General features: G+C 41.5%; 1 protein-coding gene across 1 annotated transcript in view; it reads right to left on the bottom strand.

Annotated features, from left to right (window-relative positions):
* Positions 1–25236, bottom strand: part of LOC308293621 (long-chain fatty acid transport protein 2-like) — a gene marked incomplete at both ends in the record, with an annotated part of 50127 nt that extends 24891 nt beyond the window's left edge. Inside the window, 8 exons of the mRNA XM_080736216.1 lie at positions 6275–6446; positions 7167–7277; positions 7442–7561; positions 7871–7981; positions 9282–9369; positions 14356–14504; positions 15295–15380; positions 25215–25236. Coding sequence (XP_080592342.1) covers positions 6275–6446; positions 7167–7277; positions 7442–7561; positions 7871–7981; positions 9282–9369; positions 14356–14504; positions 15295–15380; positions 25215–25236 — 859 coding nt within the window. The remainder of the gene's footprint in view (positions 1–6274; positions 6447–7166; positions 7278–7441; positions 7562–7870; positions 7982–9281; positions 9370–14355; positions 14505–15294; positions 15381–25214) is intronic.

The raw sequence follows: 25236 nt of genomic DNA, 5'->3' as shown, positions 1-25236 counted from the left end.
CCAATCAGACCATTTACCTACAAAGACAAGAACCCAAATTAATTTTGGTCTACCCAATAATCACCCAGTAGCCAATCTAATGGCCAATACGCATATCAAAAACACTACGCATATCACAAACCATGTTTTGAAAATGTAACAAACCACTTAAATAAATGTCACTCTAACCACTCCAATCTGCACATGGCATACCAGCCCACCATCCCCAGCAAACAAGATCCGGAATTACTTGAAGCATCTAAGAGGATAGGGACAGGAACAGAGCCATTAACAGCAAGAAAGGCAGAACCACAAGATAGGTCAAAACACAGGTCAAAACACAGGTCACATTACCTCCCCTGCAACATTTTCTGATCCACATAAGTCATCAAGTACCCTTTAACAGGCCAACCTGAATAAGCCCAGAGTGGAGGCTCCTCCCAGCTCACCGGGAGTGTGCGCACAAAGCCCCACACCAATATATCCAGCGTTGCCCGAACCTAACCCCCCCATCCCAACCGACCCATATGTCAGAAGGACAAGGGGCAGCGAACACTGTCCCCCAGCCATTTTGGCCTGGCGAGACAAATCGCAAACTTAGTACAGAATAAAACCAAACCAAACGAATTCTGTCTCCCAGCCATTCCAGCCTGGCAAGACAAATCATATACTTAGGCCAGGATAAAACCAAATCTACACCTCCCAGCCACCTGCAGCCTGGCAGATACAACACTGCCTCCCAGCTGCACCGGCCTGGTGAAGACAATTCCTGCCTTTACATTACCAATTATAACTACAGCTCCCAAACATGGAACTCACAAGAACTTAGTACTGAAACAATTCTGGACCAAACCATACTGACAGAAAGGGAAAACCTATGAGGACAAAACTGAGGACAAGTGACTTTTTAGATTACCATTAACCAAAAAACAAATGCTCTCTCTAAAACCCTGCCAAAGCCAGGACAGCTGCTACAGGTGCGCCTACAGGTGCGATGATCCCCCTACCTCAGCTGCTTTACCTAAACCTAATGAAAATAACATATTTTGGTGAGCACTTTTCTCAGCCAATCAAATATTTCAGCGAAACTCCGCTGGCACCAAATCATATGAACTTTAACAAATCTGTACTTCATGCTCTGGTCAATACATCTCCATATTAGCAACACATACCAGTGTCAAAATAGACTTCATCTCACCTCGTTTTGACCAGTGAATGGTGGTGAATGGTGGTTAATGGTGGCATCAATGTGATGCCCTGGTACAGGGTTTGTATGCCTTTCTGTGTAGCCATTTTAGCAGGGCCTGCTGGGGGGAAGTGCACCGAGCCTGCAACCGATGCGCCTCAGCGCCGCCTCTCTGAGACGGGCCAGAACTACGGCCACCCATAACCCCTCCCAGCTTCCGTCTGGTGGACCACATCCGTCAGGAGGGTCGCACCGTCTGGAGGGTCGCACCGTCAGGTGGACCAACACCCAGATGCCCCTATAATGTCCACTCACTGGCTGCACCTACAAAAAGCATACACCTCTGCACCACTGCTGTGTACCCACCATGCTACCAACCACTGTTTACATGCCCCATCATGGCCAAACCAGCTCAGTTTTTACTGTCAGCTGTTGGATCTAGAGTCGTTATCCACTGATGCCAACATTACTACTAGCCAATATTGACACAGAGCAGAACTACACAAAGAAAATGGGCAACAACGGCGTGACACTGAAAAAATGCTCACCTAATTTTACAAAAAATAACACTGAAAACCAAAAACACCAAGCGAACTTCTTTAACAAAAATAGCGTATACTACTAATCCTATTTGGGGACCACCACAACAAAAACGCACCCTTAACACCCATCCTGACTGCTAACCACTACACTAACACTGTGCAGTTTTACCAATTAAATTACAGCACAACCCAAAACCATTAAATATTTAACAAAAACTGAACTAACAAATACAACCAAAACACTTTAACTACCATGCACCTTCTCCTATGACTATGCCAGACCTGCCGGTCTACAGGCTTCAAACCAAGACAGGAAGTTTACTTTACCTGCTCAAAACGTCATGGCAAAATACTAGTTCTATTTTTTAACAAACGGCACATCTCCCACCTGTTGTCACCAAGGGAATTACCCTCCCCTCACCCTTCACGCTTCTCGCTTCTCGCTTCACATTTCATGTCCTTCACGTCCATCACATCCCTCACGTCCATCGCGTCCATCAACCAAGGGGACACACCCTTCTGACACCAAGGGATGACGCAAGCATGGAACAAACATTTGTTAATCACATATTTTGAAACAGATTTCCAATACGAATGGGCCTACAACTTTAGATGTGGCCAAAACGTATCATTTCCATTTTTTTTTTAGACGAGCCCCCATGTTATGACCACGGCTCTTAGGCCATAACAAATCGAGAGGGACATGGCTGTTAAAAGTGTACAAAACATATTTATTTACATTTTAAACAATAATATGAACAAAACTTATGGGATGTGTAAATCAGTGTAATCAGTAGTGTCAGCAGTGTGTGGATGTGTGGAAGATGTAGTGTGGTGGTGTTGAATGGTGCAAACCAAAACTAGGCTAGTTAGCCAAAAGTGCTGCTGCTCTCATGGCAGGAGAGAGAGAGACTGAGTGCGGCCGCACCCAGCCTTTTATAGTGCACCCTGGGAACACTGGCCAGGTGCTCCCAATGCACCTGATTGTCAATCTGCAGGACCTGTGGGAAGTTAGTCAGACAAGAGAATACTCTAACCACACAGGCCCTAGTAGGCCGACTACAGGGGCCGTGACACTCCGCACAGTGAGACGTGACACCTCACCTGCAGACTCACCTGTCACTTCATCATTTGTGATGTGTCTGCTAAATGTTAGAGCTCTCTCAAACAAATCATTCATCTGTAGAGATTTTATTACATCAACAAACTCAGACCTGTTTATGATAACAGAATCAAGGCTAAATCCAGGCGACGTGGCAACTCTGTTGGAGACCTGCCCGCCGGATTTTCTATTTTTTAATCACCCTAGATTAAGTCATGCTGGTGGGCTAGCAATGATTTATAGAAATAATATTAAATGTTCCCCGGTTGATTTTGGTAGCTTTTCTACTTTTGAGATTTTCTCTATTTTAATTAATGGTAAGACCCCTATTTTATGTGTTTTAATCTACAGACCACCAAAACGTGCTACTGGTTTTTTAGATGAGTTTTCTGAGCTTCTGTCAATTATTATGACCCAGTATGACAGAGTTATCCTGGCCGGCGACTATAACATTCATGTTTGCTGTCCCTCTTCTGTATTTGTTACAGATTTTATTGTACTGTATGAATCTTTTAATCTGACACAACATGTAAATAGCCCCACCCACAAGCTGGGACATACCCTTGACCTGGTGCTCTCTCATGGTATCTCCCTGGACAATGTGAATATTTTAGAATTCCCCTCCTCTGACCACAAAGCAGTACACTTCAGTACTTTACTCCTCTGACCACAAAGCAGTTAGGGTTAGGGTTCAGTACTAACCCTACTAGTACCCTAACCCTAACACTTCAGTACTTTGCTCCCCTCCTCTGACCACAAAGCAGTACACTTCAGTACTTTACTCCTCTGACCACAAAGCAGTACACTTCAGTACTTTGCTCCCCCGTCCTGCTCCTATCCCACGCACTTTCTCCCGCTCTCGGAAATTTGACTCAAATTCCAGGCATCAGTTCCATCAGGCTTTTATTGCTACCCCATTCAATCCCACCACCCATGCCTCACTCCCAGTCGATGAATTAGTTGATGTTTTTAACAGCACCTGTTCTTATATACTTGACACCATTGCACCTTTTAAAATTAAATATACCAAGCCAAAGGCCATGCTCTGGTTGAATGACCAGACACGGGAATTAAAAAGAACCTGCAGAAAGGTTGAAAGAAAATGGAAAAAAGACAGGCTCACCTCCTCTTATGACCATCTTAGAGAATTGATGGCTAGCTATCAGACTGCTGTCATAGAGGCCAGAAATAACTATTTCTCCAACCTCATTCCTCACATTCCCATAACTCCAGAGTTCTGTTTAAAGCCATTGACTCAGTCATCAATCCACTTCCCACCCAGCCTCTGGAGGCCTCACCTGAAAAATGTGAGGAGTTCCTCCTCCACTTCATAAATAAAGTGGAAGGAATACGACTGCAGCTCCCCCCTGTACCTAGAGCTCCTGATTATGGTCCACCACTAGCCTCTCATCTCACCACCTTCCAACAAATTTCAACAGTTACACTCCTGGAGACAATAAATCAGATGAAATCCACCTCATGCTCCCTTGACACTATCCCTACCTCATTCCTGAAGGAGGTTATTGAGACCATTGGCCCCTCTATTTTATCTATCATAAACTGCTCCCTATCAACTGGCACATTCCCCTCCAGCCTTAAAAGTGCCCTGGTTCAGCCTTTGCTAAAAAAAGGCTTCCCTGGACCCTCGTGTTTTAAATCATTTTAGACCTATCTCCAAACTCTCTTTTTTATCAAAAGTTTTAGAAAAAATAGCCTCAAATCAACTGATTTCCTATATGAATTTTAACAGTGTTTTCGAAAAATTTAAATCTGGTTTCCGCTCTTTCCATAGCACTGAGACAGCTCTTTTAAAGGTCACTAACAACATACTTCTTGCCGCAGACAGGGGGGACTGTTCAATACTATTCCTCCTGGATCTGAGCTCGGCATTTGACACGGTGGATCATCCCATTTTAATAGAGAGGTTAGAGCACTGGGTGGGGATCAAGGACGTAGCACTAAAATGGCTCAGCTCCTACCTTACAGGGCGGAGCTTCTCAGTGGTTATAGGAGAGGCCACCTCCACCAAGGCCCCTTTCATGTGTGGTGTCCCTCAGGGCTCAATTTTAGGCCCCCTGCTTTTCTCCATATATATGCTCCCCTTTGGAAACATCATTCGCACACACAATATTCACTTTCATTGCTACGCTGATGATACACAACTTTACATCCCTCTAACATCTGGTTCCGGTAACATGTCCCGCCTTTTAACCTACCTTGCTGACATCAAACATTGGATGACCCAAAACTTCCTCCAGTTAAATGAATCAAAATCTGAAATAATCCTGTTTGGTCCCCCCAGTTCAACCATCTCCCTCCACTCACAACTTGGTCCCCTCTCCGCTAATATCACTCCAGCAGCCCGTAATCTGGGTGTTATTTTCGATTCAGACCTTTCATTCAACAAACACATTACAACCGTTGTCCAATCATGCTATTTCCAGTTACGTAACATCAAAAAAATCAAGCCATTTCTGTTAGCCCCTGATCTTGAAAAGGTAATCCATGCCCTCATTTCATCACGACTTGACTACTGCAATTCCCTCTACTCCGGTCTCACCAAAAGAAACCTATCAGTTGATCCAAAACTCTGCTGCAAGACTGCTCACAAATACAAGGAAACGTGACCATAATATTAATATATATATAACATAATATATAATATGGTTATATTATAACCCCTATTTTGGCTACTCTTCATTGGCTACCTGTGAGCTATAGATGTGACTTTAAAGTCCTACTCATCACTTACAAAGCCTTACATGGTCTGGCTCCTACATATATACTAGATTTGCTGCCCCCGTATGAACCTGGGCGCTCCCTTAGGTCCTCAAATACAGCCCTATTGAAAGGCCACGATACCAATATGGTTACCCGAGGTGACCGGGCGTTTGCTGCCCGGGCACCCAGGTTGTGGAACGCACTCCCAGTGCACCTTAGGTTAGCAGCTTCTTTGCCACGTTTTAAATCACTGCTTAAAACATATTTATTTACTAAATGTTTTTCTTAATTGTACTGATGTGATAGTACCTACTTTTTAATCTATGATTTGTGATTCATTTTGTGTTTTTGCGTTATGTTTTATAAGTGTTTTTGCTCTGTTACATGATGTTTTAATTCTTGCCTTGTACAGCACTTTGTGACTTTGTTTTGAAAGGTGCTATATAAATAAAATTCATTATCATTATCATTATCATTATACAGTAAGTGATATGAATAGAATAGATCTGTATCATATAACACAGTGACATATCAGTGATATGAATATAACTGTATAACACAGTGATATACAGTATACAGTAAGAGATATGAATACACTGTATCCTACTGTATAACACAGTGATATACAGTATACAGTAAGTGATATGAATAGAACTGTATCCTACTGTATAACAGTGATACATACAGTAAGTGATCTGTATATAACTGTATCCTACAGCATACAGTAAGTGATATGAAGGAAACCTTGTGCAGCAATCAGGACCGTTGCTCCGCTCCGCTCAAAGCAGTGCAGCAGGGATTTGGACCTCATGTTGTAGTTGAGCAAGGCAGCAGAGCAGCCCATCTTCACCAGACCCAACCAGAGGTAGAAGAACCAGGGGTCGTTACCCAGGAAGAGACCCACCGTCTGACCACCCTTTAACACATTATAGACACACACTGTCTGACCATCTTTAACACATTATAGAGACACACTGTCTGACCACCCTTTAACACATTATAGAGACACTGTTTTACCCTGCTTTAACACATTATAGAGACACTGTTTTACCCTGCTTTAACACATTATAGAGACACTGTTTTACCCTGCTTTAACACATTATAGAGACACTGTTTTACCCTGCTTTAAAACATTATAGAGACACTGTTTTACCCTGCTTTAAAACATTATAGAGACACTGTTTTACCCTGCTTTAACACATTATAGAGACACTGTTTTACCCTGCTTTAACACATTATAGAGACACTGTTTTACCCTGCTTTAACACATTATAGAGACACTGTTTTACCCTGCTTTAACACATTATAGAGACACTGTTTTACCCTGCTTTAACACATTATAGAGACACTGTTTTACCCTGCTTTAACACATTATAGAGACACTGTTTTACCCTGCTTTAAAACATTATAGAGACACTGTTTTACCCTGCTTTAACACATTATAGAAACACTGTTTTATCCTGCTTTAACACATTATAGAGACACACGGTCTGACCACCCTTTAACACATTATAGAGACACTGTTTTATCCTGCTTTAACACATTATAGAGACCCACGGTCTGACCACCCTTTAACACATTATAGAGACACACTGTCTGACCATCTTTAACACATTATAGAGACACACTGTCTGACCATCTTTAACACATTATAGAGACCCACGGTCTGACCACCCTTTAACACATTATAGAGACCCACGGTCTGACCACCCTTTAACACATTATAGAGACCCACGGTCTGACCACCCTTTAACACATTATAGACCCACGGTCTGACCACCCTTTAACACATTATAGAGACCCACGGTCTGACCACCCTTTAACACATTATAGAGACCCACGGTCTGACCACCCTTTAACACATTATAGAGACCCACGGTCTGACCACCCTTTAACACATTATAGACCCACGGTCTGACCACCCTTTAACACATTATAGAGACCCACGGTCTGACCACCCTTTAACACATTATAGAGACCCACGGTCTGACCACCCTTTAACACATTATAGAGACCCACGGTCTGACCACCCTTTAACACATTATAGAGACCCACGGTCTGACCATCTTTAACACATTATAGACCCACGGTCTGACCACCCTTTAACACATTATAGACACACTGTCTGACCATCTTTAACACATTATAGACACACTGTCTGACCATCTTTAACACATTATAGAGACACACTGTCTGACCACCCTTTAACACATTATAGAGACCCACGGTCTGACCACCCTTTAACACATTATAGAGACCCACGGTCTGACCACCCTTTAACACATTATAGAGACCCACGGTCTGACCACCCTTTAACACATTATAGACACACTGTCTGACCATCTTTAACACATTATAGAGACCCACGGTCTGACCACCCTTTAACACATTATAGAGACCCACGGTCTGACCACCCTTTAACACATTATAGAGACCCACGGTCTGACCACCCTTTAACACATTATAGACACACTGTCTGACCATCTTTAACACATTATAGAGACACACTGTCTGACCATCTTTAACACATTATAGAGACACACTGTCTGACCATCTTTAACACATTATAGAGACCCACCGTATGACCACCCTTTAACACAAATAGAAAAAGTCTGACCACCTTTAAAACAATGGTTCTCAACCTTTTCAGGCCGCGACCCCCAAAATAATCATATCTGAACTGCCCCCCCCCCCCCCCCCCACACACACACACACACACACATTTACAAGCACTAAGAGATGAGGCATTACATTTTGTATAACACGGTTCTATTGTGAAAATAGCTGATCTACCATTTCCACAATTTCGGCCTCTAATATTTGACAATTTGGCCAATGTTTAATTTGCCATTTTAGAGGTATTAAAAAGTGACTTAAATTGTCACAGTAGAAATGTGCAGATACCCTCTACACACTTAAACCTTATGTTGGTTTGTTTACTGTTGAGAGAGAAAACAGTGTTGCACATAAAGTTAATCATCTGGGGACCCCCCATAATTTGACATGAGCTGGAGGTTATTATATGCTAGTAAGACGCCTCAGGGCGACATGCGAGGTCGCGCCATGTCTTGGCCATCTGGCCAGTGATGTATATTGGACCAGTTACCCATATATGGAGACCCCTGGTACCCATATATGGAGATCCATGTACTGTATATGGAGATATGCTGTGAGAGCCCAAACATGCTTACTCAGTTATTTGTTATGTGAAAGTCCTATGACGTCTATGACATCCCTTTTATGCCCATACATGGAGATCCCTGTCAATAGAACCAGTCACACAGATATGGGCTGTCTTGGCCATGAAAGGGATTGTGTTAGTGTGGTTCCCCTGACATCACAGTGATGTTAGTGTGGTTCCTCTGACATCACAGTGATGTTAGTGTGGTTCCTCTGACATCACAGGGAACCACAGTGTCAGGCATTATAGACAGAGATACGGTCGCAATTACACGTGCACGCACGTGCACAGCCGCGCAAAGCCGCGCACGCACGCACGTGCACAGCCGCGCACACACACACACACACACACACATTAAACTATATGGAATTGGGGGTCCCTACTTCATCTCTCTCTCAGCTAAGGGGGTCCTTGGCCTGAAAACATTGAAGACCCCTGCAATATACAACTACTATGAGTGAAGTGCACGCATGTGTCCACACACGCACACGCACACACACACACACACACACACACACACACACACACACACACACACACACACACACACACACACACACACACACATACCTTCAACAGTCCACTGTCCAGCAGAACTCTGGCCACTTGGTTGCTCCTGGCATCAGTCTGCTGATAGGACACCGTCAGGTCCTGGAACCTGATTGGTTGATTGGTTGATTGATTGATTGATTACTTCATAGGAACAGTACAGTTCAGATACACCAATAGGATTTAAAGGAGCAGTTCACCCCCAAATTACTTCTTGTTCTACAGAGGGTTAGGGTTAGGGTTAGAGGGTATGAGCGTGCATAACGTGAGTGGCAAATCGAGTGGCAAAGTGAGTTTAACATCGTTTAACATTGTTTATCCAATCAGAGAGGACTTTTCTGTTTGGATGTTTGGGCTGCCAAGGTCAGAAAGTAGTTTTTTTTTTACACTCAGTAGGCGTTCCTGCATCACTTCCTGGTATGATGATGATGTCACACACATAGGCCCGCCCTCTATGGATGACTGACGCCATGGAGACGTGAGTTCAATGATATTTGTTTCCTAAGAAAAATGGATTAAATTTACCCCCATTGATTTACCCCCATCGATGGCAGCGGAAGAAAAGTCTAAAACAGTTACAGGTTACTCTAAGTCTATAAAGTTTATAAAGTATTAAAACAGTTACAGGTTACTCTAAGTCTATAAAGTTTATAAAGTATTTAAACAGTTACAGGTTACCCTAAGTCTATAAAGTTTATATAGTATTAAAACAGTTACAGGTTACTCTAAGTCTATAAAGTTTATAAAGTATTTAAACAGTTACAGGTTACCCTAAGTCTATAAAGTTTATAAAGTATTTAAACAGTTACAGGTTACTCTAAGTCTATAAAGTTTATAAAGTCTAAAACAGTTACAGGTTACTCTAAGTCTATAAAGTTTATAAAGTATTTAAACAGTTACAGGTTACTCTAAGTCTATAAAGTTTATAAAGTATTTAAACAGTTACAGGTTACTCTAAGTCTATAAAGTTTATATAGTATTTAAACAGTTACAGGTTACTCTAAGTCTATAAAGTTTATATAGTATTAAAACAGTTACAGGTTACTCTAAGTCTATAAAGTTTATAAAGTATTAAAACAGTTACAGGTTACTCTAAGTCTATAAAGTTTATATAGTATTTAAGTTACAGGTTACTCTAAGTCTATAAAGTTTATATAGTATTTAAACAGTTACAGGTTACTCTAAGTCTATAAAGTTTATAAAGTATTTAAACAGTTACAGGTTACTCTAAGTCTATAAAGTTTATATAGTATTTAAGTTACAGGTTACTCTAAGTCTATAAAGTTTATATAGTATTAAAACAGTTACAGGTTACTCTAAGTCTATAAAGTTTATAAAGTATTAAAACAGTTACAGGTTACTCTAAGTCTATAAAGTTTATAAAGTATTAAAACAGTTACAGGTTACTCTAAGTCTATAAAGTTTATATAGTATTTAAACAGTTACAGGTTACTCTAAGTCTATAAAGTTTATATAGTATTTAAACAGTTACAGGTTACTCTAAGTCTATAAAGTTTATATAGTATTTAAACAGTTACAGGTTACTCTAAGTCTATAAAGTTTATATAGTATTTAAACAGTTACAGGTTACCCTAAGTCTATAAAGTTTATAAAGTATTAAAACAGTTACAGGTTACCCTAAGTCTATAAAGTTTATAAAGTATTAAAACAGTTACAGGTTACCCTAAGTCTATAAAGTTTATATAGTATTTAAACAGTTACAGGTTACTCTAAGTCTATAAAGTTTATAAAGTATTTAAACAGTTACAGGTTACTCTAAGTCTATAAAGTTTATAAAGTATTTAAACAGTTACAGGTTACCCTAAGTCTATAAAGTTTATAAAGTATTTAAACAGTTACAGGTTACTCTAAGTCTATAAAGTTTATAAAGTATTAAAACAGTTACAGGTTACCCTAAGTCTATAAAGTTTATAAAGTATTAAAACAGTTACAGGTTACCCTAAGTCTATAAAGTTTATAAAGTATTAAAACAGTTACAGGTTACTCTAAGTCTATAAAGTTTATAAAGTATTAAAACAGTTACAGGTTACTCTAAGTCTATAAAGTTTATAAAGTATTTAAACAGTTACAGGTTACTCTAAGTCTATAAAGTTTATAAAGTATTTAAACAGTTACAGGTTACCCTAAGTCTATAAAGTTTATAAAGTATTTAAACAGTTACAGGTTACTCTAAGTCTATAAAGTTTATAAAGTATTAAAACAGTTACAGGTTACTCTAAGTCTATAAAGTTTATAAAGTATTTAAACAGTTACAGGTTACTCTAAGTCTATAAAGTTTATATAGTATTTAAACAGTTACAGGTTACCCTAAGTCTATAAAGTTTATAAAGTATTTAAACAGTTACAGGTTACCCTAAGTCTATAAAGTTTCCCTAGAACACAGGTCTTCAACAGGGGGTCCGGGACCCCTAGGGGGTCCTCAGAGTTACTACAGGGGGTCCTCCACTTGAACCCTAGTGTCCATATCCTGAGAACTTTAGCTAAAAATAGCAGATCTACAAGCTCACAACGCGGGCTGTCGTGAGCTTGTAGATCTGCTATTTTCAGTAAAGAGCTTCGGTGCAGAGGGGAAAAGAGCAGACTAAGTACAGAATGAAAGGTCAAGTTTATTAAGTATTGACGGTTCAAGTGGTTAAATATCTGAAAACACAAATTGACATGAATCCAAAATACACTGATGATTGTGCTGTCAAACAATGAAACTATATGGAATCTATGAAAAAGTTGTGGGGGTCCCTGCTTCATCTCTCTCTCAGCTAAGGGGTCCCTGCTTCATCTCTCTCTCAACTAAGGAGTCCCTGCTTCATCTCTCTCTCAACTAAGGGGTCCCTGCTTCATCTCTCTCTCAACTAAGGGGTCCCTGCTTCATCTCTCTCTCAGCTAAGGGGTTCCTGCTTCATCTCTCTCTCAACTAAGGGGTCCCTGCTTCATCTCTCTCTCAACTAAGGGGTCCCTGCTTCATCTCTTTCTCAACTAAGGGGTCCTTGGCCTGAAAACGTTGAAGACCCCTGATCTAGAGTTCTAGGGAAACTAATAGATCTAGAGATCTAGGGAAACTAATAGATCTAGAGTTCTAGGGAAACTAATATATCTAGAGTTCTAGAGTTCTAGGGAAACTAATAGATCTAGAGTTCTAGGGAAACTAATAGATCTAGAGTTCTAGGGAAACTAATAGATCTAGAGTTCTAGGGAAACTAATAGATCTAGAGTTCTAGGGAAACTAATAGATCTAGAGTTCTAGGGAAACTAATAGATCTAGAGTTCTAGGGAAACGAATAGATCTAGAGTTCTAGGGAAACTAACAGATCTAGAGTTCTAGGGAAACTAACAGATCTAGAGTTCTAGGGAAACTAACAGATCTAGAGTTCTAGGGAAACTAACAGATCTAGAGTTCTAGGGAAACTAATAGATCTAGAGTTCTAGGGAAACTAATAGATCTAGAGTTCTAGGGAAACTAATAGATCTAGAGTTCTAGGGAAACTAATAGATCTAGAGTTCTAGGGAAACTAATAGATCTAGAGTTCTAGGGAAACTAACAGATCTAGAGTTCTAGGGAAACTAACAGATCTAGAGTTCTAGGGAAACTAACAGATCTAGAGTTCTAGGGAAACTAATAGATCTAGAACTATAATGTGTTGCCCTGTCAGGAAACCACACTAATTAATGACTAGAAATACTGTTCCTACGAAACAGTGTGGGCTTGCATGTAACACCATGTATGGGCATAAAGATCTACCCTTTGGCTGCACCTCATTGGCTAAGGGCCCTGCCTTTGTACTGTTGAGGAGAACTTGACTGATAGATAAATAATGAAGATAACATACGTAACACCATATATGGACATAAAGATATACCCTAACCCTAACGCGTTGTACTGTGGAAGAGAACTTGACTGATAGATAAATAATGAAGGTAACATGCCTGTGCTCGCTTTCAACGAGCACACAATTATAATGAAATATGTAAGGGATAATGAATGGCTCCTTGGTGAATGACGATATGTAACAGACCGACGGACTGAGTTATCAGGCTGAAGGGATGTTATCGTCATTCACCAAGGAGCCATTCATTATCCCGCTTATTACCCGGCTACTAAATCAAATTAATAATTTGCCTCAAAACTAAAAAACAAAACAAAGTATTTCCTTGTTTACAGACGGCTGGAAGTGTTCCACAAGTGTCAGGCTGGGCGTCCCCCCCCCCCCCCCCCCAGCACAACATGGTCGCCTTGGAAAACAAGGAAGTGCTGATCAAATAGAATCCATTTTCTGATACTACGTCGTCTATTTCTCGCATACAATATTTTAAAAAACATTCTTGAGAGCAACGTTTAGTTGTAAATGTCGCTGTGTATTTGTTTACATGGCTGACATGTTGGATACGACACTAAATTCACACAGTGCAGCTTGACTGCAGCAGGTGTTCTGAGTCTTTGATTAGGCAGCGGTCTGTTATAGAACGGAATGGTCTGTTATCAGGGAATATCAGACCTCTGATTTCAGCGCTTGACCAATCAGAATCAAGCATTCAACCAAGCCGGGTAATAAATATAATTAATACCTGATAAAGTCTTTGTGAGGCTGTCTCTCCACATGCTCCATGAAGCGTTCTAGCAGGGTGTAATGGTTCAGTTTAATAATAATTAATCATTATAATGATATAACATTATTACCTGATAAAGTCTTTGTGAGGCCGTCTCTCCACATGCTCCAGAAAGCGTTCTAGCAGGGTGTAATCGTTCATTAATTATTATTATTATATAACATTAATACCTAATAAAGTCTTTGTGAGGCTGTCTCTCCACATGCTCCATGAAGCGCTCTAGCAGGGTGTAATCGTTCATTAATTATTATTATTATATAACATTAATACCTGATAAAGTCTTTGTGAGGCTGTCTCTCCACATGCTCCATGAAGCGCTCTAGCAGGGTGTAATCGTTCATTAATTATTATTATTATATAACATTAATACCTGATAAAGTCTTTGTGAGGCTGTCTCTTCACATGCTCCATGAAGCGCTCTAGCAGGGTGTAATGGTTCAGTTTAATAATAATTAATAAATATAATTAATACCTGATAAAGTCTTTGTGAGGCTGGGTCTCCACATGCTCCATAAAGCGCTCTAGCAGGGTGTAATGGTTCAGTCTGAAGGCTGACAGTCTGCGTCCGATGCTCATCAGTCTCAGCATGTAGAGGACGTCAGCTAGGAGGTACGGGCAGGACTGCTTTACCACCAACACCAACACCAACACTACAACACCACTAACTGCCCACATAGACAACCCTAACCCTAACCCTAACACTAACACTAAAACACCACACACTGTCCACATAAACATGACTGCTATGAGACCAAGACACACTGCTGCTTTGAGCTGGGAAGAACTGCAACCACACTGACGCTAGACTGAGAGAGAGAGAGATGAGAGAGAGAGAGAGGGTTGCAACACTCCAGAAAACTAGGTAAAGTGTGTGCGTGTGCGTGTGTGTGTGTATGTGTGTGTGTGTGTGTGTGTGTGTGTGTGTGTGTGTGTGTGTGTGCGCGTGCGTGCGTGTGTGTGTGTGTGTGTGTGTGTGTGTGTGTGTGTGTGTGTGTGTGTGTTTATGGTGGGTCAATGGGTCATAGATTAGATTATGCTGAAAAATGCGACCCCCTAACAACACCCTCATACATACATACATACATGCATATGTATGTATGTATGTATGCATGTATGCATGTATGCATGTATGTATGTATGTATGTATGTATGCATGTATGTATGTATGTATGTATGTATGTATAGATGTATGTATGTATGTATGCATGTATGCATGTATGCATGTATGCATGTATGCATGTATGTATGCACGTACGTACGTACGTGCGTGCGTGCGTGCGTGCGCGCGCGCATGCATGCATGCATGTATGTATGTATGTATGTATGTATGTATGTATGTATGCATGCATGCATGCATGTATGTATGTAGGGTTGAGCTGCATACATACAGCTCTCATAGGGACATTCGTACACACTGGGCCACTTGTTGGAGCGCTGGGCACCGCTCACTAAGCTCTAAGACGTCTAAGTCCTTCATGGTTCTCAGCTCAACTCCTCCTGGGGAGAAGAGGAGAGGAGAGGAGAGGAGAGGAGAGGAGAGGAGAGAATGTTTAGGAGAACAATAGAAACAGGGTTCAACGTCCTCTTAAACCCAGGGTACAAAGTCTACCATGCAGGCTATCTTTACTGCTGCCTCTGTCACATGTTTTATTTTACACACACACACACACACACACACACACACACACACACACACACACACACACACACACACACACACACACACACACACACACACTCATACAGTGATGTCAGAGGAAACCATGCTTGGCACCAACCTGCTCATCAGGAGCAGTTAGGGGTTCAGAGTCTTGCTCAAGGACTCTTCCACACTAACTCTGGGGGAGCCCGGGATCGAACTGGGAACCCATCCGGTCGCTCTACCCCTGAGCCACTGCTGCCCGCATGCTGTATCGATGTTGATGTCATAGGAGAGATCACATAATATAATATTTATAATAATATTATTCTGTATATAATATTATAATATTCCATGCTGTATTGATGTTGGTGCCATAGGAGAGATAACATAATATAATATTTAGGGCCCGAGCACACACAGTGTGTGAGGACCCTATTGTATTTGCAAAGATTATTATTCTTCCGCCGAATGAATCGTGTTTTGGAGCCGCAAAACGTACTCCAAAAGTTGCGCAACTTTGCACACACATCACAAGTGGCGAAAATTTTCGTATTTAAAAAAAAATAAAAGGGGGCGTGGCCTAATGGCTCAACAGCGCCCCCTACAAAATTTCAACGCAACAGCCCCACTATACGGTTTCACCTACAAGTACGAAAATCGGTACACATCTGTATCATGTCCGGACTCACAAAAAAGTCTCTCGGCGCCACGTCCGAAACCAAACAGGAAGTCAGCCATTTTGACTAATTAGTGGCGTTTTGGTGTATTTTTGGACGTTTTCACGTGTCGCACTTTAACGAACTCCTCCTAGGGGGTTAATCGGATCAACTTCAAGTTCGCTCGGCATACTCAAGACACCTTAACAATGAAAAGTTATCAAAATCGTGAGTTTTCGTAAAACGGCGTGCCCGTGGCGAAGGGTCAAACTTCCTTCACCAAACAGGAAGTGCCCCCTCTTCTGATTGGTCCATACTTGATTGTTCCTTTTTTTGGCTGTTACTCTTCAACCGTTTATCGTACAGAGTTGTGGCTGGTATCATATGACTTGATTAAGAGTCCTTAACCTTAATTGACGCTTCCTTCGCCAAACAGGAAGTGCCCTTCACCAAACAGGAAGTGCCTCTATAACTCATGAACCGTTTGTATTGCGGCTGGTGTCATAATTTTTTTTTTCTCAAACATTTTTTTTCTCAACATTTTTTTTTTCTCAAATTTTTTTTTTCTCAACATTTTTTTTTCTCAATTTTTTTTTCTCAAAGTTTTTTTTTTCTCAAAGTTTTTTTTTTCTCAAATTTTTTTTTCTCAAAGTTTTTTTTTCTCAAATTTTTTTTTCTCAAAATTTTTTTTTCTCAAATTTTTTTTTCTCAAATTTTTTTTTCTCAAAATTTTTTTTTTCTCAAAAATCTTTTTTCTCAAAATTTTTTTTTCTCAAAAAAATTTTTTTCTCAAATTTTTTTTTCTCAAATTTTTTTCTCAAAAATTTTTTTTTCTCAAATTTTTTTTTTGAGAAAAACTTTAAACTATCGTTAAAGTGCGACCCGTGATAACGGCCAAAAATGCGCCAAAACGCCACTAATTAGTCGAAATGGTTGACTTCCTGTTTGGTTTCTGATTGGCTGCTGGCCTTGTGACGTGGGTAGAGCTGCGAGGGCCCGGTCATTGCTGCTTGCAGCTTTAATTATAATATTATTATTCTGTATAATATTATAATATTATAATATTCCTTGCTGTATTGATGTTGGTGTCATAGGAGAGATAACAGATTATAATATTTATAATAATATTATTCTGTATATAATATTATAATATTCCATGCTGTATTGATGTTGTTGCCATAGCAGAGATAACAGGCAAACAATGATGCAAATAACAGTTCTTCTACATTGTCTAATTGTGTAGACTTCTTGTATGGTAATGTATTTATTAAGCACCATTCAAAACAATAGTTACAAGGTGCTGCACAGTGAATAGAATGAAATAAAACAGACATCACAGAGCAAGAGTAAAACAGAAACAATACAAATAAATAAACAGTACAAGTGTAGTGATGCACGGAAGCGGGGATTGAACCGGGGACTCCCACTCGCCAGTCCAACGCACAAGCAGTCATACTAATAGGGCTGGTACTAACTGTGGGGGCTACACAAGGAAATAAACTCCAGGTTTTACTCCAGGTGAAGGAGTTTAAGTATCTCGGGGTCTTGTTCACAAATGAGAGAAAGGGGAAGACGGAGAAGGAGATCAGCCGGAGAATCGGAGCAGCAGGAGCGGTTTTGCAGTCGTTAAATCGCACTGTTGTGAAGGAAAAAAAGAGTTGAGCCGTAAGGCAAAACTCTCTGTCTACCGAGCAATCTTCTTTCCTACTCTCACCTATGGTCATGAAGTGTGGGTCATGACCCAAAGTATAAGGTCGCGGGTGCAAGTGGCCGAAATGGGTTTCCTCAGACAGGTGGCTGGTATCTCCCTTAGAGATAGGGTGAGAAGTTCAATCACCTAAGAGAGACTTGGAGTAGAACCGGTGCTCCTTCACTTGGAAAGGAGTCAGCTCAGGTGGTTGGGGCATCTAGTACGGATGCCCCCCGAGCGCCTTCCTAGGAAGGTCCTCGATGCACGTCCCACTGGGAGGAGACCCCGTGGCAGACCAAAGACCAGATGGAGGGATTATATCTCCAAACTGTCTTGGGAACGCCTCGGTATACTCCCTGAGGGAGTGGAGGAAGTTGCTCAGGATAAGGAAATCTGGAAGTCACAGTTGGAACTGTTACCCCCGCGACCCGATTCCGGATAAGCGGTTGAAGATGGATGGATGGATGGATGGATGGAGGGCTGGATGGATGGATGGTAAGACACTTGATTAAAACGGCTGATTAGAACACCAAGGGGGAGCCGAGGATGGAGCCTTGGGGTACGCCATATTTTAAAACAGCAGAGGAGGAGACCAAATTATATTTGTTCAATGCTGAATCTGGACCCTAGTCCCTATCAGACCCTAATCCCTATCAGACCCTAGTCCCTATCAGACGCGCTCAAGCGTCATTTTGACGCTCAAGGTTCCATTTGCTCTACAGAGCTTGGCAAGGCAGCATTTTCTATCAGTGCTCCACTTGCATGGAACAAGCTCCAAAAATCATTAAAAATAAAATATCTGCCGGCCTTAGGCCAATTTAGGATGATGGTTTCTAATACCTTTGTTCTAAACTGTATATGTTTTAATTAATTTAGCTTTTAGTTTCTTGAACTTTCTACAGTTTTCAAGTATTCTCTTTTTGATTTTTCAAATGATGTCTGTAAATGTATATATGTATGTTGTTGTTCATTGTTGTACAGTCTCGGTTGCGTTGTAAATGAGTGCTTGCGCTCAATTGTATTTCCGAGTCTAAATAGAGGTAACAAACAAACAAAAAGGCATGGCCTTAAAGTGATAGTTCACCTATTTTTGACATGAAGCTGTGTGAAATACTTGCCATTAAAATAGTGGTTACAAATGTATTAATCCATTACCAGAGTCCCGTGGTCAGAGTTCTGGTCAGTTTTAGATGAATATAAAGTAGTTCCGGTGATTTGGCAGGGGCTCATGGCCCAATCATTAAAAACAGATGAATCCACAAAACTAGCGTCATTTGTATTGTTGACCTATTTCTACCAAATAGACCAACTTTCGTTCAACTTTGACCCCTCTGTCACATGGTACTATTTTTGAGCGGTGGTCACACCGTCTCCATAGCGTGGCCGTGTGTGTATCCGTGTGTGTGTGTGTGTGTGTGTGTGTCTGTCTGTCTGTCTGTATGTAGCCTGTGGTGTATGTAGCCTGGCTGCTATACCTTTTCTGACCACACATGTTAAGGGAGGGGCGCTGTTGTTCAGGCCAGCTAGGCACACTCACACTCACATTCACACACACAAATACACACACACACACACGCACGCACGCGCACACACACACACACACACACACACACACACACGCAGCCTCCACCGCTCAGTTCACACAAGTGTGATTTTTTGTGTCCAGTATCACTACGCCGCTGCAACGTATTTCCCCAAAACAAGGTGCTTTGCAGTCAGCTGATCAGAACGAAACCTCGCTCTATATGGTAGAAATAGGCCAACAATACAAATGACGCTAGTTTTGTGGATTATCTATTGTCAATGATTGGGCCACGCCCCACCCCATTGGAACTACTTAATATTCATTAGAAACTGACCAGAACTCTGACCACGGGACTCTGGTAATCAATTAATACATTTTTAACCATTGTTTTAATGGCAAGTATTCCACACAGCTTTATGTCAAAAATAGGTGAACTATCACTTTAATTGTAACTTAAAGTTATACCATGTAACTTTTTTATAAAACAAATCTTAAAATGGTCCTAACTGTTAAATCGCTAAAGTTTTAGAACCCCCACTCCGGTATTTTCAGCTTCAAAAGCCTTCTCTTTATATGTTTTCTATGAGCCGTGAGGGGGGGAGAATTTCGCGGCAAAATGACGTCATCATACTACCGGCCAATCACAGCGAGGGTTATACACTGCCGGCCAATCACAGCGCATCTTGGAGTGGGGTCGCTAGGGCGGCCATATTTGTAGTCTCCCGTGTGTCTGTATACTCGGTTGCACAGGGAGGCATGGGTGAAGGAGTGTATCTCCGGAATGGCTGAACGCACAGGAACCAGGGACCCCTCAAAAGATAGATCTCGGCGAGGTGGAGGCAGACGCGGCGGGGTGTGAGAACCGAAAAACGTCCGAAAGACGCGGACGCGACCGAGGTGTGTTATAGAGCTACTGACCACAAGTTGAGCAACTTACACAGTATAGCTTTAAAGGGATATAACACTTTCAAACAAGTTTGCAGATATCATATTTATATGAGATACTTCAATGGTTTCCAGTGGAAATAAGCTTAGTCTTTTCATGGATCTCCTTTTAGTAGACCTTGTACCAGTGAACTGTACCGTCATGAAACTGTACCTTTTCCTATGCAAACTTCTAATAAAGTCTTCAATCAATCAATAGTCCTTCTAATGCGTGAGCAGGCCGTCATTTTTCGATAACTTGTTTTATGTTCAAGTTCTGACGTTTTAATCAAGGGACTATTTTTCTGTAGCGCAACAGTACGTAGTAGTGTGGTTTCCGGTTTCCGGAATTAGTTCCAGCCGCTCGGCGCTCCGAGTTGAATTCAAGTCCGCCGCCCGCGAAGAAGAAACAACGACAACACAACAAGAAGACAATATGCGTTGCCTTGTGCCTACTTGCACTAACGTCGAGTGTAAACTTGCTGTCAAATCACATTTCCACAACTTCCCACGCAATGTAGCGTTGTGTCAGATATGGCTAGATGCTCTTGGACTCGCAGACACCATAACATACACAAACATTTCCAAGAAAAGACAAAAGATATGCAGCGACCACTTCCAGGCCACGGACTACACCAGTGGTCGTCTCAAACCTGGAGCTGTGCCCAGCTTGTTGCCGTCGGTGGTACCACTCGAGGTAGGATATCTGTTTTGTGATAATGTCGGTCCCATCCTCTTTTACAGTACACTTTAAGACATAATAAGACATAATAAGACAGAATAAAGCCATAATAAGAAATAATGTGTTGGTAATTAGAGCTAATATATTTGATTAGACAGAAAAAAGACAGAATAGTAGAAAGAGCGAATACATTCTCTGGCACCGTCACCTGCCACGGAACTTGCAGCGGCAGACACTGCCGCACGACCGGCAGTTCGACCAGCAGTTGCACTGCATCGCCGGCGATAGGACCAGCAGTCCCGCCAGTAGGACCGGCGGCCGCCGCACGGACCGGCAGGTCCCGTATCGGTAAACTGCCCGTCCATGCGGTGGTGGCTGCCGCGGCAGTTACCAGAGATGCCACCGGCATCTCTGGTAATTGACGGTGCCAGAGAATGTATTCGCTCTTTCTACTATTCTGTCTTTGTTTCTGTCTAATCAAATATATTAGCTCTAATTACCAACAGATTATTTCTTATTATGGCTTTATTCTGTCTTATTATGTCTTATTATGTCTTAAGCTGGCCATACACTACACGATAATCGGGCCCGACTGAATCGGGTAGAATTAAACACTACAGGATCATTTTTTCAGATTATCTGGCCAGAGAATCTAAACGGGCTCACACTAGCCGTTTTGAACAGTCGGGCGCACCGCACGCTACAGGATTCTATTCCGATTGAGTCGGGCCCAAACACAGCAATAATAAATAAATAATTTATATAATGAATACAAAACGTCACTGTTCCGACTTCCGAGAGCTTCGCCTTGCAACACGCGCGCAGACGCACATACAAACAAACACATTATGCTATCCACTCACAAACACACCATTGCCTCACGCAACGAAAAAAAAAAAAGCTTCAAATGATACTATGACTATGAGTTCACTTTGACGCGTTTCATGTTCATCCATGGATCAACTCTGATCGACTTTCCCCCTCTCTCTCCACTGCTAAAGTCAAGTGCTGCGCGCTGTCTGCTGGTGCTTCTCATGGTGTCTGATTTATGATTAGTCGTATGACTGTGTTGCGCAGAGAACATATCAGATCTCCAAGATCAAACTGCGTCCCTCCGCGCCACATTGTAGGGTTTGTAGATCAGGCAGTGGGCGTGTAGGCCTACTTGCACTCGTGCGCTGTTCCCAATCCAGTCTGTGACTGACTGGTAGTGACTATTTCTGCTGATATAAAACAAACTCGCGACCATTGAGTTTTAATTCCCATCGCAAGCAATCATGATACAACCTGGGAGGATGGATGTGGATCATTATTTGAAATAATAAGCAGTGTATTTATGTGTATTGCTTTTTTTTTGGGGGGGGGGGACTAGTTTTCAGTCCCAAATATACTGTAATGCTTTAAAAAGGACAGGCCTATTAGGCCTATATCCATTATGTTTCTTTCATGTCCGCTCCAGGTTTATCATTTTCAGTTTTGATAAAGTCATTTTATTTTATAATAGTTAAGGTAACGTGCGCGCATATTTTCTAAACCTGCTGTCTGTTAAAATACGAAACGCCTGGCTATGCGGGGGGCGCTGTGCCCGGAGTAGCCAGGAGTTGTTAACCCAGCTGGTAGATCAAACAACGAGTTGTACCTATGGCCAATTGGAACTTGAAAGGAGTAGAGATTACATAACTGCACCGTGCACGGACCATCAGAGAAAGTGACTGACGTGGGGTGAGCTGCTGTTGTAGGCTGCTTCCACCACGGACGGTTCAAGTTCAAGACAGGTTCAAGTTCAAGACAGGCACGTGTCTGCTTTTACTTTAGTGGCCATGGCCTATAGGCTTTCAATCATGATTTCCCCTGTCTTTTAACAAATTATCGCGGTGTGGGCGGATGGATCAATCAAATATAATCATTAAAAAAAGATCCGAGGGCACAGAGATCCAAATCCAATGTCCCAGAGAGAGAGAGAGAGAGAGAGAGAGAGAGAGAGAGAGAGAGAGAGAGAGAGAGAGAGAGAGAGAGAGAAAGAGGACGGTTCTGTGGTCCATTTGAAGAACTGTAATCCAGCATTTTGAGGTGGAAACATGGAGAATGCACAGGTTTATCATACATTTGAGAGTGAGAACCATAAGTTTAATGTAACTTAATTGGAGTTGGAGGAGGAGAGCAGAGCTGGAAAGTTATTAGCGAGTCCAGACTTGCACTAATTGGTTTGGCCTAGTTTTACGTCTTTGTTGATTGATTGATTGATTTTGTGTGTGTGTGTGTGTGTGTGTGTGTGTGTGTGTGTGTGTGTGTGTGTGTGTGTGTGTGTGGAGAGAGAAAAAGAGATAGCTCTGTCACTCAGATGCTCAGAGACTTGCTCTATCAGCGGCTGCTGTACCTATTTTCAATCAGTCCCCTGCTGCTATTCCAGACCAGTACACTGATCCAGGAAAATATCAAACATGTTTGAAAAGAGTCGGGCTACCCCCGATCGTCCTCCGAGCCACTCGGCTGGGCTCCGAGTGGATCTGTGAGACCTCACGCTAGACGACGTTCATGCCCGATTGTCGGGCCCGTTTCAGTCGGTGGCAGCCCGATTGTCGGGAGGGTAATTAAATAGCCCGATTATCGGCTAGTGTGCGGCCAGCTTTAGATAGATAGATACCTTTAGTATCCCAAGGGGGAAATTCAGTTGAAGCTCAAAGGTTCAATATTTCATTTCAAGATCAAAAAGAGGTCTTTCTCCCAAACACATTGTGAATGAATCACTGAAGCTCCATTTCATTTCAGAAATAGTGAAAATTAGCTCACAAGCTTGTAGATCTGCTATTTTCCATGGGGTTAAAGTGGTTAAACTTTTTCAGGAAATGTATAATTTACCCGTAGTATTTCATTCTGAGGTTGTAATTTTCTGCCATATCTTTAACAAGCTCTTTTGTTATGATAAATAGACCAATAGGCCTATATGAGAGAATAACACTAAACCTCCTTAAACACTGATACAAAAGGGTTTTCAGTTGATTCTAGTGCCTTCAGGCAAGATTGATAACTTCCCAAAATTAAGATTAATGGAAAAGAAAATCACTTTTGACCGCAACAAATGGTGTAAAAGGATCAGGCTTATTAGAATGGGCTAAGCTGTGAGAGCTGCTGGGTTCTGCTGGGGAAACTGGACAACAAGGGCATTTCTGCCTAACAGACCCCATGGACAGTACTTTTGGATCAATATAAGACCTAATAGACCCCATGGACAGTACTTTTGGATCAATATAAGACCTAATAGACCCCATGGACAGTACTTTTGGATCAATATAAGACCTAATAGACCCCATGGACAGTACTTTTGGATCAATATAAGACCTAATAGACCCCATGGACAGTACTTTTGGATCAATATAAGTAGGGAAATTAGCCTGAATGTTTTTTAGGGTGAAGTTGTCCTTTAAGTTGACACGGTCCACAGACCAGGGGTCTTCAACAAGGGGGTCCGGGAACCCTAGGGGGTCCCCAGAGTTACTACAGGGGGTCCTCCAAATCTTTGAGTGATAGATACATTTTTTCTCCTTTTTTATATTAACCACTTGAACCCTAGCGTCCATATTCTCCAGAACTTTAGCCAAAAATAGCAGATCTACAAGCTCTGTGAGCTTGTAGATCTGCTATTTTTGGCAAAGAGCATTGCTGTAGAGGGGGAAAGAGCAGACCAAGTACAGAGTGAAAGGTCAAGTTTATTAAGTATTGACGGTTCAAGTGGTTAAATATCTGCAGATTGACATGAATCCAAAATACACTGATGACTGTGCTGTCAAACAATGAAACTATATATGGAATCTATGAAGAGGTTGTGGGGGTCCCTGCTTCATCTCTCTCTCAACTAAGGGGTCCCTGCTTCATCTCTCTCTCAACTAAGGGGTCCCTGCTTCATCTCTCTCTCAACTAAGGGGTCCCTGGCCTGAACAGTATGAAAAGTAAATTAAATTAATAAAATAAAGAAAATGAAACTATACCCTAACCCTAACCCATCTAAATAGCACTTTACAATGTACTTAACATTCAATACAATAACATTCTTGTCTCCCCAGCATGATCTTGTAGATCTCTAAGACAGTGGTTCTCAAAAAGAACCTCTATAACTAGTGGGTACAAATGTGAGCACATCACGTGTCCATTGGGTTCTATTTTCACATTCCCAGGCCCCGGACACACATTTAAAGCACATGCTTTATGCTTTACCTGGGTGGAGCCTCCCATTCAT

Source organism: Nannobrachium achirus (assembly GCF_963921795.1).
Source record: "Nannobrachium achirus genome assembly, chromosome: 11".
NCBI classification, from domain to species: Eukaryota; Metazoa; Chordata; class Actinopteri; order Myctophiformes; family Myctophidae; genus Nannobrachium; species Nannobrachium achirus.
This window is presented reverse-complemented; position numbering and strand designations above follow the sequence as displayed.